Source organism: Carassius gibelio, chromosome A3 (assembly GCF_023724105.1).
Source record: "Carassius gibelio isolate Cgi1373 ecotype wild population from Czech Republic chromosome A3, carGib1.2-hapl.c, whole genome shotgun sequence".
NCBI classification, from domain to species: domain Eukaryota; kingdom Metazoa; phylum Chordata; class Actinopteri; order Cypriniformes; family Cyprinidae; genus Carassius; species Carassius gibelio.
The window spans coordinates 6,206,226-6,225,148 of record NC_068373.1 but is presented as its reverse complement, the minus strand read 5'-3'; the positions used below and the strand labels follow the sequence as shown (position 1 = coordinate 6,225,148).

Below are 18,923 nucleotides of genomic sequence, written 5' to 3'. Positions count from 1 at the left end.
GTCACATCAGATCCACATCACATCCTTAGTTAACCAGCCTGACCATACCAGGTAAAGCTGGTTGATCATTCAATCTCTGGTCTTTACAGGAGAAAAGTGCAGCATTTAAAATAAACATCAGACATGATTATATTCAAAATACATTCTGCTCAACATACTTGAGTTTGTCCAGTTGTTTGAGTATATCAGCTTCATTTAGCAGCTTCACTCCTGAATCTCCTGGGTGATTGTAGCTCAGATCCAGCTCTCTCAGGTGTGAATGGTTTGAACTCAGAGCTGATACCAGAACAGCCAAACCTTTTTCTTTCACCAAACAGCCAGATAATCTACAAGCATAGTAAGTGTTAATGTTAACATGCTTCATTTTAACAGATATTTTAGATTTCAGACATGGGATGTGGGGATGTTAAAGGTCCTGTGTAGAGGGCAATAAAAAAATTCTACAAAAAGTATAACAAACATATCAATACATTTTATGTTTTGACTAAGGCAGTTGTCCTCAGTTCCATTCCTCACATACCACCACTCTGCATATTTTGCATTTTGCAGTCACTTCCTGCAGCATCTTAACATACAGACAACACTTACTAGAGAAGTGTGACATAATATACCTCTGTAAATACAATTTAAATTTACATCTCACACACTTCAATGCCATTTGAATGGAACATATACACTCTCTTAGAACTGGGATCATGGTGGAATATCCCGTGAAGTCCACTTTGCAGAGCATTTATGGTTGAATAGAATTTATGTCTGACGTGATAAGAGATACATACAAAATGTACATAGTGGTAGTATGTGAGGACTGGAACTGAGAACCAGTGGACTAAGGTATTTAAATATTATTTATTAGATTTAATTTTTAATATTCTAACCTATATGTAAGCATGTAATCAACTATATCAAGTAAAAAATGAAAAATGTTTTCCCCCGCTATTCAATATGACAACACAACAAACAACAACGATTAAACTAATAAATATTATTATTATTATTATTAACACCAAAGGAGGGTTTGTGCTGATGCAAGCTGTTGGTAAATCTGGCCCTTAATATACTAAAAACATATACATATACATATATATATATATACATATATATATATATATACACACATACAGTGGGTAGACAGCCTAATTGGGCTTTACCGCCGAGTGTATCGTAACTGTAATTCAGTCGCCTGTTAAAATCATTCACGAAACTACCGCCAGGTGGCGCAAAGGGACGGATTGCGAAATTAATGTAATTGTAAAATGAGATAAAAGGAAGAAGTAAAACAACAATAACATTATGATATAACATTGTAACGTCTTTAAAAAAATATTAAAACATTTACAGTGAGTTAATTTTAAAATGTAAGATAGTCTTAGGCTACAGTCTACTCATCAAAAATTAAAAGAAGACCTTTACACAAAGGATCATATGCATGCTATTGTTATTAAACAGTAAATAAATATAAGGCCCATGTATGTATGTATGTATGTGTATGTATATATATATATATATATATATATATATATATATATATATATATATATATATATATATATATATATAGATAGATAGATAAAAAGCTAAATGTTTTCATTTCATTTTCATTTCGGTTCATTCTTGGTTTAAAAAAAAAATCAGGGTCCATATGCAGATTGGAATGGGAACGGTCCAGCATTTAACAATAATTATTATTAACTCTGTTTTTATTTTTTATTTTTTTCAAACTACTAACACTTTGGGTTTTTGAATTATGCCTTATGTGTGACCAAAAATTTAGTATATTCTTTTTCAGCTGTTTGATCGTGCTGGTGTCTCGTGCACATATTCACTGGAAACAGCAGTCATTCACCAGACATTCAGCATTAGCAGAGGTCCACTTACTCCACATATTGTTAATTATGATTTTTTTAATTATCATTTTTTTTTGTTTGTTTATAGCTAAGCCTATATTATTGTATACTGCAATTATATTTATCCATTAGAATTATATATTTTTAATTCTTGTTTTGTTCTGATATATTTGTTAAATTTAAAGTTTTGCTTGGCGAGAAAGTAACCTATCCTTCAGAAAAGCATTACAAACTGCTAGATCCGATTACTTTTCTTCTCTTTTAGAAGAAAACCAACATAACCCCAGGTATTTATGCAATACAGGCTAAATTAATGAAAAATAAAGCCTCAACAAGTGTTGACATTTCCCAACACCACAGTAGTAATGACTTTATGAACTACTTTACTTCTAAAATCGATACTATTAGAGGTAAAATTGCAACCATTCAGCCGTCACCTACAGTATCACATCAGACAGTGCACTATAGACCCCCTAAGGAACAGTTCCACTCATTCTCTACTATAGGAGAGGAAGCATTGTATAAACTTGTTAAATCATCTAAACCAACAACATGTATGTTAGACCCTATACCATCTAAGCTCCTAAAAGAGGTGCTTCCAGAAGTCATAGATCCTCTTCTGACTATTATTAATTCCTCATTGTCATTAGGATATGTCCCCAAAACCTTCAAACTGGCTGTTATTAAGCCTCTCATCAAAAGACCACAACTTGATCCCAAAGAACTAGTTAATTATAGACCAATCTCGAATCTCCCTTTCTGTCCAAGATACTAAAAAAGGTGGTATCCTCACAATTATATTCCTTCTTAGAGAAAAATGGTATATGTGAGGATTTAGACCGTATCATAGTACTGAGACTGCTCTCCTTAGAGTTACAAATGATCTGCTCTTATCATCTGATCGTTGGTGTATCTCTCTATTAGTTTTATTGGATCTTAGTGCTGCATTTGACACAATTGACCACAACATTCTTTTGCATAGACAAAAATGTACTGTCATTTTCCTCACAAACAAAATTTGTACAGCTGATGGGCTAGTATTAACAAAAAAATAATAATAAAAAATAATATATAATAAAAAAATAATAAAATAAAATAAAGGTCTTTCCAGCATTAAGGTAATAACATTACAGTTTTTTATCATCTTGTCTCAGTTATAAGTTTATAACTATATTAAAACTTGTTTTGAAAAATTTCTTTGTCATTTGAATATTGATTTTCTTTTAAATCATAAATCAGATTTTTTTTTAGGCCATATTCTATCGCCCAGCACTAAAAGCAAGTAAAGAAGGCTCCCTTTAAAATCACTTATGTTGTCAGTTAATGAAGCTCTTTTTTTACATCGTGTGCATTTTGTTGATTATAATGAGAGAACTTAAGTTTAATCGTGAGGACAGTTTATTAATCCGTCCATTCTTTAGAGTTTCAAAGATTGAGCTTAATCGTACAGGTTTAATTTATTTGTTTCTTTGTTTTAGGCTAATTAGGCATAATTAATGTGAATGAAATTATACAGCACTTCACGTTTAAACATGCAACAATTTCTTAATCAGTTTACAGACAAATGTCTTTTTCTGTTATCTGGTTATCAGGTTATCTGTCAAAATAAAGGACAGGTAATGAATAGCAAAAATGCATGTTGTTTTATTAAAGGAATTTTAAAATATAAATTAAAATATAGGCATAATATATTAAAATATTGACATTGCATATAAATCCATATAGCCTACCCACCTAAAATAGGCTACCACTTTTAATGCTCCGATGCAAAGTAAACCACAATTTCTTTTGAATAATATAACACATAATTCATAATATAAATAATACTGCACACCTTAAAATGTATCAAATCTAAAATATGTCTAATATTTTAAAATATATCTAATATCTAAAATAAAATAATACCATGTAGCTTAGAGAAAATATAAGCACAGACTCAGGCACAGGCTTGACATTTATTCTGCTTGAAATCGTTCTAATAAATGCACATAACTTCATAAGTACCAAACTTTCATCTGTGAATATGTTTGATCTTTATCAAATTAAATATATAAAATATTTTAACAATAGTCTTTTTCTTTCATTTTCCATGACTGAAGCCATCAAATGTAACACATTAGCGAGGCAAAACTGACGTCTATTTGCGAAAATGTGCTGTGATGCGCTTGTTTGATAACTTGTGGTTAAAGCGCCACTCAGCGGTCAAAAGCTGCAAATGCACTTCACAAAGGCGGTAAAACGGGCCTTTAGGCTGTCTACTTAGTGTATATAAAAGATGCCTCATTGAAAATAACAGATTTGTTTGAAGTCACCATTATGGTGGTTGGTGGTCACTTTAGTTGGACACTTTAGGACTTGACAATTAAGCATTAGTTAATGGTGTGTTTACCAAAGCCCATTATTACAAAAGAAAAAGCAAGCTGAGAACACAGATGACCGAATGATTTTGATGATTCATTAGTCTCATTGTTGAAACAAACTATTATTAACTGTTGAAAAGTTGAAATACTCCAAGACACTCACATAATAAAGATAAACAGCCTTTAATTAGCAAGCTTTAATTAAAGGCTTTTATCTGTATTATATGAGTGCCTTGGAGTATTTAATCTTTTTAGTTTGATATTTACCTGTGGCTACGTGAAGAGACCAGAGCAGCATTCTCGGCTTCTGTTTTTCTGCTAACTGTTAGTAGATTTTCACTCCTACTGGTACATTATGAATTTTAACTTAACTAAATTTCTAAGGAAGCATAGAGGTAGCAAAATTTAATTTAAAATGCAATATGCAAAATGGCAATGCAATATTCAAAATGGCATTGTATTTCTGTACTTAAATGTACCTTTTCCATTACCCATTTATGCACACTTTGGTGCAAAAGGAAAATTACAATTAAATTACATAATTTTACATTTGCCATATCCAACAGTAGTCTTAATATGTACAATGCATACAAATTTTAACGCTTTAAAAATTGCAAAATGAAAAATGTCCAAGCAGAAATGGCAGCAAAATAATCATTTAAATGCTATTTGTTCTAAATGCATTTAGACTAACAGAACACTTAGGATTGCATTTTTGCATTTTTGCATTTTTAGCAATATTAGTGCGGCTTTGAAATGCATTCCAAGCTGACCACGCCCATCATGTCAATGTCAATCATTGCTTCAAGGCAACGTTATGTTTGTTCCATTTTAATTGTTCAAAACATGGCAGCTGGAGATCTGATAAGATTGTTGAATTCCCTGTCAGATAAAGTTGAGTGTGAACAGAGAAATATTTGGCACGTACTCGGAAACAGCTGTGCTGCTTAATATTTTTTGGGGGAAACTGTGATATGTTGTACAGGCAAAAACAACAACAGTCATACCAATAACTATCAATATCAATAACAATAAGTTTTAAAAACTATTCTAAATTTAAGATAATAGCAGAGTCCACATTGCAACGATAAAGGCACAGACAAACAATATCAAAAGATTAACTTTCAGCGTGATTTTTTTCTAGCTCAAGCAAAAAAAAAAAACATTGATAACCAATAAGAATCCACCTGAATTTAAAGAGCTCAAACATTTAAATCAGCATCTGCAGCAGGAGATTAGAATAAACATAACCTTGTTGTCTGTCAGATCTGTATGGATACTAATAATGTTATAGTTAACAAATAGGTTCTTAGTGTGAATTGGGCAATTGTGGCCTAAGGGTTCAGAGAGCTCTCTTCTTCCTTCAATACCCATGGCTAAAGTGCCCTTGAGCAAGGCACTGAACCTCCAGTTGCTCCCCAGGTGCTGGGTATATAGCTGCCAACTGCTCCGGTTGTGTGTTTGTGGGGAAGTCGTGGCCTAGTGGTTAATAAGCTTGACTCCTAAAAGTTGTGGGTTTGAGTCTAGGGCCGGCAATACCACGACTGTTTTGCCTTTGAGCAAGACACTCCCTGGGCACTGCAGCATAAATGCCTGCCCACTGCTCCGGGTGTGTGTTCACTGCAGTGTGAGTGCGCACTTTGGATAGGTTAAATGCAGAGCACTAATTCTGAGTATGGGTCACCATACTTGGCTGTATGTCATGTCACTTTTCACTTTTTTTTAAATGTAGAGCACCAATTACGAGTATGGGTTACCATACTTGGCAAATGTCACGACTTTCGGGCCTAATGTCCTATCTAATAGTGTAATTTCATGAAAACTGACTTGTGGGGACATTTTATGTATCCTCACTAGTTAAAAATATAATTTACACAGATTTGCACAGGATTCTGTGAGGGTTATAAACCTGACATATAAAACAGCGGAAGTCTATGAAAGGTCTCACTAAAATAGTATAACAAACCTGTGTATGTGAACTAGTTTCACCTGCTTTGTGAGGACTAAATGGCCACATATACACTGCAAGTTTCAGGAGTGACAACCGCATTTAAATGCACGAGTGAGTCCTGTAAATTATAGTTCCATTTGTGTACGGAACACATCGTACGCCCGAAACTGGCAGCGTGGTAACCATAGCCATGTTGTAGTGTCTCGGAGAGAATGGATGCTGCAGATTAGCTAGTTTTATGTTAGCTGCTGTTGACAAAAACAAACATTCGACTGAAAATCCGCAAAACGTTATTAAATCGACCTTGGGAGAGGAATCGTAATATACTGTTGTTATTAATCAGCCTATGCTCTCTTGATTGCAACAAATTAACTCCTGAAATAAAACGCCTGAATCTGGCACAACATTTTGTTACTGTGAGAGTATACAAATAAAAGTATACCCTTTACAATTTTGATTATAATTTTACTGCTAAATGTACAAGCAAAAATTAGAGTATTTTAAGTTTTTTTGCTGTTATTATGAAAAAGTGCCACTGTACGGGCTGGCGAATTTGCCAACCTTAAAGGATTAACATATTGAATAAATGTGAAAGCCAAACCTCAGTATGTTGAGTTGACAATTTGGACTCTTCAGTCCAGCGCAGAGCAGCTTCACTCCTGAATCTTGCAGATGATTTTTACTCAGGTCTAGCTCTCTCAGGGAGTTGGATGATTGTAGAGCTGAAGCCACAATTCCACAATGCTGATCAGTGAGATTACAGTCTGTCAATCTGAAAAAGGGAGTACTATTGTTAAAAGGCATATTGGTGTGCTAGTGTCTTCCTTGATTAAAGAAATAACCAATAAAGATCATGCTGGTTGGCCATTCACTCTGGTCTTTAAATCAGGAAACAAAGATTTGACTTAGTTAAAGGTCATATTTTATGAGCATTATGTGTATGATGTTTCAAATATTTAGTTTCTTCTTATTGAAACAGAATTTGTGGAAAGTCTTATTACATCAACCAGTTCTACTGGATGGTTTTATTTCACAAAAAAAGATACATTTTATATCATATATCCTGCACTTTAAGAGAGCTGTGGGACACAAGCAGGACAAAGCCAATCTCTTTGTCTCTTACATGTTTTCTTCCGATAAAGGATAATATCAATAATAAAGATTTTTAAATTGATTATTTCAATCATTGAGATCCAATGTGTGATTTAAGTTTTCCCTTAATTTTTTGAGCAGTGTATTTGCAGGCACAAATGCATGTGTGAACATGAACATGATCAACATGCTTCTGAACACTAAATATTTCTCAGATTTCCAGTCTACCCCATTCATTTTCAATGGATAGTAATTTTTGACCTGTAAAGGCCTTGATATACTTCAAATAAAACTGAAGTACGAACAAACGTCATTTTGAACAAAATCTGGCAGAAGCGAAGTTAGTTTGTTTCAGCAGTTTGAAACAGCTGAACAAAGCGAACTTTCCTTTGAGTTTCTATTGGTCCGTGGCATTAAACGGAGGTCAGGCAAGAGAGAACAACATCCCCAGTCACTAGGATCATGAATACACTGGAGTGTAGAATAGCTGAGCTGGCACAAATATATCCACACCTGTAAGATCACTCGTGGAGAGGCTTTAAAAATTTAGAGAAATCATTAATTCTTAGAAAGAAATAGCAACAAAGCTTGGTGTCGATGACATGGAGTGATGCAAAAAGCATTTTAAAAAGCCATGAAAAGATTGAAAGGAAAGAGTAAAGATAAAAGGTAGCAAGTACCAAATACATGTTTCAAATAAATGTTTCACCATACTGCTCCTGCTGCTGTTGTTCTTTCAATAAGTGAATTTAAAGGGTATACAATAAATGAAATGCCAAACGAGCATACAATAATAAACCTTTGTTTTTATCAAAAGTAAATCATGACACCACATAATATATAAAAAGTTGCAACAATTTATCCCGTTTAAGGCCCCAGTATACTTCAAACAAAGTTCATTTTCGTTCTTCATTTGGGGCCAAAAAGAAGTTTAAAAAGGCTAAGTGACGTTATACTGTTTACGAACATTCTGACATCCCCGCACTGCTGGAGCCGGGGTGTAGATTCATGTAAACATGACTTACGATGCTTGCGTGTATCCCCTAAACACAACAGCAATGAAATGATGAAGTGTAGGGAATCTAGGTGTGAGACGGGCACCAATGGTCAGATCATTATAGACAAAAGAATAATGTTTAGCAGCAGTTCAGAGTCAAGTATCATATTTGCAATACAAAAGAACCATAATCAGTCCTTAATGGGAAGTGTGAATGTCTCATATTCTGTAAAACTTTAGCATGATGTGGATAATTTTATTTATTTATTTATTTATTTATTTTGTGTTCATTTATTTCATTAAAGCTTAGATTTATAAGGCCTACAATCATTCAGTATCAAAATTAAATACAAAACCTGTCCTAATTTATGTCAAATGCAGAATTGTTAATCCATGCGTTAATGACCTCAATGTTAGATTAATGTAATGCTTCATTGGGTGGTTGTTCTGCACACTTAATAAACAAACTCCAGCTAATCCAAAATGCAGCAACTAGAGTTCTTACTAGAACCAGGAAATATGAATCTATTAGCTCAGTTCTATCAACACTGCACTAGCTCCCTTTCAAACATTGTATAGATTTTAAAATATTGTTTATTACTTATAAAGCCCTGAATGGTTTAGCACCTCAGTATTTGACCTCTTGTTACATTATAGCTCTTGTAAAAATGAGCTCTTGTTACATTATAGTCTTCCACATCCACTGCGTTCTCAAAACTCTGGCAATTTGATAACACCTAGAATATCAAAACCACCCAATAAAAATGATCCAAAACCAATATTTGAGCAAGTACATAACCAGTCAGTGTTCAAAAATATCACCTTACTTTAGCCTGATTCTCAATGGTTAGTTTATAAATGTTTTCTAATTTGAGTGCTACAGGTAGGTTTTCGCTGCAAATTTGAGAATGGTGCTGCATAATTAAGTCACCTCTGAAGTTGTCTACGCTACTAGGCTATCACATGTGAGGATCCTGCAGGTGGCAGATAGTATATAACCTTTATTTACAGCAGCTAGAATAATTAAAGATATTTAAAAATCTTCTAATTAAAACAGTAATGGTTCCTGTGCAGTTTAGAAATATTGAAATTGATTTAAGTAATTCCCAGGAAATGCATGGAAAAAGGCAAGTGAAACACAGCTATTTTATTTGCAGTAATTCTATTTATAGAATTTACACTCATTTACTTCACACTGTCATGATCAGGTCACTGAACATCTGTTAATTCACCAGCAGAGGTCATCATCCACAACACAGACTTTCACACTACACAATGCACCCTGGACTACATTTACTATGCTCCATTGCACCAATCACAGTCACCTGATAACAATCACACATACACCTGAGACCAATTACACACACACACACACAGAACATTCTATCAGACACGCTTTATAAGCATTTGACTTGTTGTCACACACTGCCGAGTATTGTTCAGCAATTATCCCTCTCCAAGCGATAGCTGCAATTCCAAGATATTCCGTGTTTGTTTACTTAATCTTGTCTAAGTTCCTTGTTTTTATAGTCTTGTCTCTGTGTCCAGTTTTAATTAGTTTTCATAGTCTTGTTTCAGTTTATATGTTTCATAGTTTAGTCTTTTTCTTGCTTTACCCTGTTTCTCTTGTTTTGACCCTTTGCTCTAGATTAACCCTCTTGCTAAGCCATCTGGATATTGTTTGCTGATTGCTAACCCTTGCTTCCCCTTGGATTATTCTTGTGCCTTGCCCATACTATACCTGTTTGCTCCTGTTTGACCCATGCCTGTTATGACAACGTCTCCGTTTAATAAAAGCTTGCACATGGATCTGCATGTCTCACGACTAGTCAGCCCCATTATACAAACACTTGCTACTGTGCTGTAATATTAGAGATTTGTGTAAATCAAATTGATTCCCTTTGGCTCACTGTTCCTGCGCAGTTTAAAAAAGTAGCAATTTCCCTTAAGCAATTTGCAGGTCTGGAAAAGTATGGGGACAAAAAGAGAACAGAGTATGGAAAAATATTTGTTTTTTGACTATTTGCCCTATTCAGTGTTCTAAAGTATAAAATAAATTTCTAAAAACAAATTTGATCATACAAGTAGAGAGCTTTCATGACAAACGTTTAGTAATCATCTGAACATGACTGAATTAATTCAAGGCTCACTTTTTCTTTACGCATAACTCTAAGCAGTTTTTTTTTTCTTCACTAAACAAATCTGCATGTGCCACGCAGGCCAGCAAAAGATAAACAAGCAAATATGTAGGCCTAGTAAAAAATTTATCTTTATCTAAGCTGATTATTAGCCTACACATGACAGAGAGCTAGTATGGTTTTTGAGAGATGCCCAGAGTTGGCCATGCGGCTGTTTGATTGGTGACCGCGCAGTAATTATTCCATTCATTCATGTATCATATCATAGACTATAAGGTTTAAATCATTGCCTTTTAAATATACACCAATAGTAGAACATATGTGATGTATTATTTTTGTTGATATTAGTCTTGCCAAACTCTGATTTCTCAAACTCTGAAACTACTGATTTCTGAAAGATGCAAAGCAATGTTTTTGTTTGATATGCAGTTTCATATGCATTTTTGTTTACATTCAGTCACTTCACAAACTCAATATTGCGTGACTTTAGGAGGTTTGTGTTAAATATTGTGCAGATCCCCTGGCTCACCTGTAACCTAGCAAATACCAGGGTGTTCCAGCCTTGGCCGAATATTCAGGCGGAGTAATTCATTATCCGTTATTCGTTTGAAGCCATTATCCATGTGCACACCCCTATTGATAATATAACATAGCAAGAGATTTATAAGCTATTTGTTGTAGGCTGGTCATTTTTTACCCGAAAACACCTCAAGTGTGATTTATTTATTTACATTTTTTAAAATATTTTTTCCATATTAAACCTTTTCAAAACAAATTTCTTGGTTAAACATTATAGCATGCCAGTGCAATTAACATTGCAGGTTTTTTTGTATATTTTATTTAATATTGACAAAATTTCTATAAAATATTTTTTTCTTCAAAAACTGAGGTATGTAAAATCAGATTAATGAGGCTGTGATGAGTGGGGCAGGGGACCAGGCCTGGACTTTAAGTTGTTTTGCAGTCGTCCATGAGGGGCTGTCGTGCTATTTTCAGTTTTATGTTTATTTTGTTATTAAATTATGTTTAAATGTTTGCCAGTTCACGCCTCTTTCTTCCCCGAACTTCTTCCCACCCCTGGCAGACTAGTGAACCACGGCGGAGCAAGCAGACTAGGGAGCCATGTAGGAGCAGCCTCCATGGCCTTGGCCCGGCCTCTATGCACGGAGCCTTATATTCCATTACAGATTTGCACAAAACTTTGACAATATTTTATAAATGTCAACAAATAAAAATTGCAAAATGACAGCGTTTCCATTAACCAATGTTATGTGATTAAAACATAATGTTTTGCCTCTCGCAATAAGTCATGGCAACGGATTTTTGTGGGATTTTGATGGATTTTGGCTATATTAATTCAAATGTAGCTTGAATTACAGCTTTCAGAAATACTTTATTCTCAAATTATTAATGTTAACCACACCAGCATTGCGTGGCTATGAGTATAGTGTATTAGAGTGTAGATTTCAATTTCTGTCTAATCTCTAATTGTCATGATTTTCTTTAAAATAAAAATCTTGTGTAATCCCAGGCTATCTGTAATCAGAAACACATTTAAAATTGGAATATCATTTAATTTCATTGTAATCCTTTCCAGATTACAATCTGCCATCAAAATTATACATTTCATTATACTAGCTGCTGTGAATAAATGATATACACGATCTGCCACCTTCACGGGGACAACTTCGTTAACAGGGGTGACATAATAATGCAGCACCATGCTCACATTACCCTTGAAAATGTACCCATAGCACTCAAATTAGAAAACTTTATTATAAACGAACCATTGTGAATCGGTCTAAAGTAAGGTGATAGATTTGAACACTGGCTGGTTATGTACTTGCTCAAAACACTGGTTTTGGATGATTTTTAACCAAAAAATAAAAGTTACGGACTGCAGCTTTAAGAACACACACACTGAAAATTATCATCAAACCTCCATAATAACTTCTTAAATATTATGTACATATAGCAATATTATTTGATTTTCACACTTACACAGCTTTTCTGCAGTTCCTTACAGCAGGTACCAGTCTTCTTCTGCCCTCTTTTGATGATTTGATGTTGTACTTATTAAAGTCTAACTCATCCAGCACCTCCTCTGACATCAGGATCATGTTTGCCAAAGTTGAGCATTGTGCAAGAGTAAGTTTTTTTTCTTTCGTGTCAGACTTTAAAAACGCCTGCATTTCTTCAACAACAGAATTATTCTTCATCTCAATTAAGCAGTGTGACAGATTCATCCATCTTTCAGGACTGACATTGTTTTTTTGACCTCGTTTGAGGTTTTGGATTATTTTCTTGATGCTCTCTGGGTTGTTCTCTGTGTGTATCAGCACATCCTGTAAGAGTCTCTGATTGGACTCCAGTGAGATGCCATGAAGAAACCGAAGGAAAAGATCCAGGTGTCCAGTTTTACTCTCCAAGGCTTTATTCATTGCTCCCTTCAGAAACACATCCAGAGAAACGTCTTCACTCTGAGTTCTGGACTTTCCTGTCAGGAACATTTTCAGAACCTCGCTGCTCTTGTGTAAATAACAGTAAAACACATACAGTGCTGCAAAAAACTCCTGAAAGCTCAGATGTACAAAGCTGTAAACCTTCCTCTGATAAATCACAGATTCCTCCCTAAAGATCTCAGTGCAAATCCCAGAATACACTGAGGCGTCAGTGACGTCTATGCCGCTCTCTCTCAGGTCCTCCTCATAAAACATCACATTGCCCTTCATCAGCTGATTGAAAGCCAGTTCAGCCAGTTTCACAATCACTTCTCTGTTGGACTGCAGGAGTTTCCCTGAATCTCTCTCTTCATATTTCTGGTTCCTTATATTTGTTTGAATGAGCAGAAAGTAGATGTACATTTCAGTCAGAGTTTGAGGGATTTCTGCACTGAGATCTTGTTTCAGGATGTTTTGAAGCACAGTGGCTGAGATCCAGCAGAAGACGGGTATGTGGCACATGATGTGGAGGCTTCTTGCTCTTCTGATGTGTGAGATGATTCTGCTGGCTTGATGCTCGTCACTGATTCTCTTCCTGAAATATTCCTCCTTCTGAGGGTCATTGAATCCTTGAATCTCTGTCACACGGCTGATGTAGTTGGAGGGGATCTGATTGGCTGCTGCTGGTCTGGTGGTGATCCAGATGAGAGCAGAGGGAAGCAGATCTCCTCTCATGAGGTTCGACATTAACAGACTCACTGAAGAAACCTCAGTCACATCAGAAACTTTCTGACAGTCTGTAAACATCAGTGAAATCCTGCTTTCATCCAGACCATCAAAGATGAACACAACTTTACATGCATCATAAATCTTTGAATCCAGACCATGAAGTTCAGAATGAAGGTCAAGCAGAAGTCTGTGAAGACTGAACTGATGATCTTTAATCAAGTTCAGCTCTCGAAATGGAAGCACAAACATGAAATCTACATCCTGATTGGCTCTTCCCTCGGCCCAGTCCAGAATGAACTTCTGCACAGAGACGGTTTTTCCAATTCCAGCGATGCCTTTAGTAAGAACAGTCTTTATTTTGTCGTTCTTCTCTCTTCTCTTCTCCTCATATCCTGGTTCAGGTGAAGGATTAAAGATGTCATTGCAGTTGATTGGAGTGTCTTGGATTGACCTGTAACTTTTCTCAATCTGTAGCACCTCATGTTCTTCATTCAATCCTTCACTCTCTCCCTCTATGATGTACAGCTGTGTGTAAATCCTGTTCAGGAGGGTTTGATTCTCTTGTAGTTTGACTCCCTCAAATAAGCTCTCATACCTGTTCTTCATACTGGTTTTGTGCTGGTCTTTGACTCTTTGAAGATAATAATGCACTGTTTTGTGAGAATCGAGCTGCAGATCTTCTTCTGTGTCATGCTGACTGAAGTGGTTCTGACTGAAGGAGGATGTGAAGGTCTGACAGGACACATCTCTGATCTGGTCAGCTCTCCAGACACTGAAAAGACATTTAGATGAACAGACAAAAACAAACAGAAAAGACCTTTATCAAAATACAATTATTTAATGTATCTAATATTAAATGATTTTATTTTAAATCATTCTACAACCACTTTTAGAAAGAGTGTTTAATTGATAGGCTCATTTATAATTTCTTTAATAATACTGTCAATATAACACTAATACAGAAATCCCACTGTGTCCCATATTTTTTTGTGTAATTAGACAAAAAGGTAAAAGACACAGAGAAGCACACAGGAGCACTATTTAACAAAACATATGTACAGTGTTTAACAAAGAGCCTATTAACTGTTTCCTTTCAATTTACTTTGTATTATTTTCATTTTAGTGTTATATTTGCTGTTAAAAAAGAGAACACAATTTCCATTTATTCTTTGTCTAAAGAACTTCATTGCTAAAATAAAATTAAAATGTAATAGTATCTCTTGTGTATATTTTGTACATTGATTTTTCTCACTTTACATGAATATACTCACACAGGATCAAATGCCACTGATCCATCACTGAGATCAGGGGGCTGCAGTGGGGAAGCTGCTCTCTTTCTCTTCCTGTTGATAATACTGAGGAAAAGAGAGAAATATTGTTTTTCTGCTAATTAAAGGTTTGCTCCAATTAATTAACATTAACATGGGTGTGAACATGTCTTATGGTTGAAAAACGTGAAAATTAGTATTTTAGACTAATGCTCTGTGCTCAATGCTCAGTGAGGCTATTACTAGCTGAGTTCACTGGTGATTGTATGGGAACGGCTCATTGTGAAACTTTCAAAATGTAAACATGGTGGAACCAGGCAATCTCCCAGACTTCGACTGAAAATGTAAACTAGGCTATTTGGAATCATTTTGTCTATCTAAAAAATAATCCAGGAGTGGCTGAAGACGGGTATCCAATATGCAGATGAAAATGTTACAGCACCTGAGGAATCACCTTTCAAAGATTCAATAGTTTTACAAACATATTAAACATATAAAATAACTTAACTTCACGTAACATTATTTGTAGCACGCTTCCCATCCAGAAATCACAATAAGATGCTTTCTTTATTATTTTGATATTAACAGGGTTTCATCTTTTATATTGTCAATTGTCACAAATTCCAAACAGTACTTGAAATCTTTAGAAATCTGCAGATTGCTAAAGATTAATTTCTGTTCAAGCAGAAACACATGAACCTGAACGGATCATCTCTCTTACTTTACTACTCATTATAGAACACATAAACATGAATGAATATCAGAAGATATGCTGAAGGTGCAATTTACTGAAATGTATAATGCATAACGTAATCATGTTTCAACTGTGGAAAGACGATTAATGAAACAGCTTGTGAAAAAACATGTCATGTAATGCTATTTAACTCAGGAAAACCACTCTGTGTCTATAAACTCATTACTTCACAAGAGAAAACACAAAAGATGATATTATGGAGAATGTTGGTAACCAAACAGTTAACAGTAGCCATCGACTTCCACCGTATGGAAATAAAATAGCTTGATAAGTCGATAGCTACCAGCAAATGTTTGGTTACCAACATTATTCAAAATATCTTCAAAATACACAAAAACCTTCTTTTGTGTTCATTAGAAGAAGGGTGATGTAGCTTGTGGACAAATTAGATTTATTCTACAAATAACCCCTAAGACCCATCACTGAACCAACAAGCAAACTATGAGGGTCTTTGGACCCTTCCCACGAAATGCAACTAACACCTCAAAAAGGCAGAACAGGCCCCTGGTTCCATGGCAACCAAAGACAAATCATATTTGATCCAATCATATGATAACCCTGGTTTTACTGCTCAAATGAATGTGGGCAAAGCAATTTTCCTTATAGGAAAGACACAAAATGTCCATAGAAATTGACCCCTCTCTAATTAATTAATAGGCAAACCTTTGAATGAATGCGCAAATCCTCCAGTCATTGTGTATATTATTCCTGTTCTTGTATATTGTCTTTTGCATTGTATATGTTTTATGCATGCTTATGATAGAATCCTTATTGTACATTTAAAGGAGTCATATGATGCGATGTCAAGTTTTCCATTCTGTTTGGAGTGTTACAAGCGCTTTGTGAACAGACAAGGTCTGTAAATTTGCAAAGACTAAAGTCTCAAATGCAAAGAGATATTCTTTATAAAAAAAAGAAAATATCCACTGCCTCTTAAAATGACTCGTTTAAACACACCCCTGCATTTCTACGTTACGATGTGCAAAGATTTGCATAATGCCGCCCAAAGGCGTAACTATGATTCTCGCTGTTGCCGTCGGCGAGACACTGATTCATTGTGAAAGTGAAAATAATTAGTTTGGCCTTCCAAAAGAGGACACAGTGGTAAAGTTTTATTTACAACACTGTTCCAGAACAGTTCAACTCAAATATTTAAATGTGTGCAACACATTTTATGGAGGACTGTTTCCTAATCCTAGGAGAGAAGGCAACAATGCTGGTGCTTCGGACTCACAGACTGTAAGGACGTTTACATTTGTAAAGGATGTGCCACTGATAATTTAAATGTGACTTTTGAGCAATGTAGAGTAGTGGTTCTCAATTCCAGTCCTCATGCCCGCTGCTCTGCACATTTTGTATGTTTCTCTTATGCCTTCAGACGTTTGTTCTATTCGAATGTAAGTGTCCTTCAAAGTGCACATTACAGTATATTCCACCATGATTCCAGTTCAAAGCGAACATTTATTTTCAATTCTAATAGCACTGAAGTGTGTGAGACTTGAATTTAAATTATATTTACAGATGTCACACTTCAGCTTTCTAAAAATCGACATGTTTCAGGAGGCAGGGCATAGAGGAGAAACAATTATGTACAGTATGTGGAAAATAATGTTTTTTGAACATTAAACTGAATAAACACATTTCACTTCACCAAATACACAAAATAATGTGCTTTTTAGCAACATCATATGACCCCTTCAATTAAACGAAACAGAAGTTTAGAATAAGCTGTAGACCCCGTTGTAGTCTATATTTGCATCTCTTTATGCTGCTGGTTTAGTTTTTTTTTATATATATAAATTATTTGAAAATGGAGCAGTCACTGTCAACGCGAGAGTTTTCTGCACGCCCCACTCGGCAGCAGAGTCTGTGAGCAGCAACAACTTCTCCTCCGCACTCAGAGCATTTAATAATCACTCCGATCCGGGCTCCCTGATACCAGAAATACACTCTGACTTCACTCTGTGGATAAAGTATCTCAGTATGTTTGAAATGTTATGTTCATAACGTAGCCTATAAAAAAAAATTAAATAAAAAAATAATAACAGGAGAGTTTCAAAGTGGCTTAGCCTATTGTGTGTAAATTTTTTCCCCCTATCACATGCCAAACTAATAACATTGTAAGCATTAAATCTTTAATTGCTGTTTTCTGCGGTGCAAATTTAGTTTGTGATGAAAATAACAGTACATTTTATCTAAAAAGATCGATGAAGTTCTTAAAGATTTCAAAATCATTACAAATCAGATACTGATAATGCAGTACATTTGTTTGCACTGTACATTTGTTTGAATGCATTATTGCGAAAGCGATTGAATGTGCTGTATCTGTTTAAATCATGCTTTAACCCGAAAAATAATCAGTAAAAGAAACAGACAAACTCCTATAGCCTGTAACATCCCTCTCGACTATTGCAGTCATTGTAATCTTCTGATCGAGCTAGCTAAATATATTTAACATGAATTGTTGCTGAATATGCAGTTATATTAAGTGCTGTTGGCATGGATTTGTTCTCGTGATGGAGCGCTCTATGAGCGAGTGAAAACCGCGACGCTCAGACTCTTAAAAACATCCGCTCCTTGCTCCAGTCAGAATCACCCCGCTCCTCTCATACTTGTGTCTGTGTCAGACACGTGGGGAGGGTTGAGCTCACTCGGAACTACGGGAGCCTGAGTGGAGCGTCAGTGGATGTTAAATAGAAAACCGATTTTCCTTCAAACAAACCGATGTGAATTACACATTTGAGTTAATCGATAAAATCGATTTATCACCCAGCCCTACTTGCTTTCATATAATTTAATAAAAAACAATTGCAGCTGCATTTAAATGCAGGTGTGCAAAATATGTGCAGGATTTGCACTGCATGTTTAATGCTGGATGTGCAGCATTTATTCTTATTTGTTTGATCTTCATTACAAATCTTGTTTGGTTTTATTTTGGATAATTGCATGTAAAAAATTATTTACTTTGTAATACATATGCAAAATGTAAATAAATATTAATATTCAAGTGTAAATAAATATAAAATATTTAGAATTATTAATCCGACAGGGAGGCCATCACTTTATTTTTTTTTCCTGATAAAATTATGGTGTCTCACATACAATAAAAATATATCTACAGAAAGCTTGAAATGTCTTTTAAATGAAAACGAAAGCATTGTGTAATCTGTGAATGTTGCATTTCTCTGGTCGGAGAGAGCCAGCACTGTGAATTTCATCTTTGCAGCTGACAAGAAAACATTTGTTTATAAATAAATAATTAAATTGTCAAATTTTTCACATTTAATAGGCTACTTCTGCATGAGCTTTATGGCAAACTTAATGCATGTCCTTGAGCGCGAAATAT

General features: G+C 35.0%; 1 protein-coding gene across 15 annotated transcripts in view; it reads right to left on the bottom strand.

The window, feature by feature from the left end:
- LOC127944675 (NACHT, LRR and PYD domains-containing protein 12) overlaps positions 1 to 18,923 on the bottom strand; it is an 83,544-nt gene that overhangs the window by 46,541 nt on the left and 18,080 nt on the right. For 10 of the 15 annotated variants that reach the window (XM_052540902.1, XM_052540944.1, XM_052540832.1 and 7 more), the window contains 4 exons: positions 14,827 to 14,910; positions 12,387 to 14,327; positions 6,760 to 6,930; positions 159 to 326 (listed from right to left, as the gene is read on the bottom strand). In XM_052540902.1, the coding sequence (XP_052396862.1) occupies positions 159 to 326; positions 6,760 to 6,930; positions 12,387 to 14,327; positions 14,827 to 14,910 (2,364 nt within the window). The remainder of the gene's footprint in view (positions 1 to 158; positions 327 to 6,759; positions 6,931 to 12,386; positions 14,328 to 14,826; positions 14,911 to 18,923) is intronic. The other 5 variants (XM_052540936.1, XM_052540885.1, XM_052540894.1 and 2 more) reach the window with 1 other exon arrangement.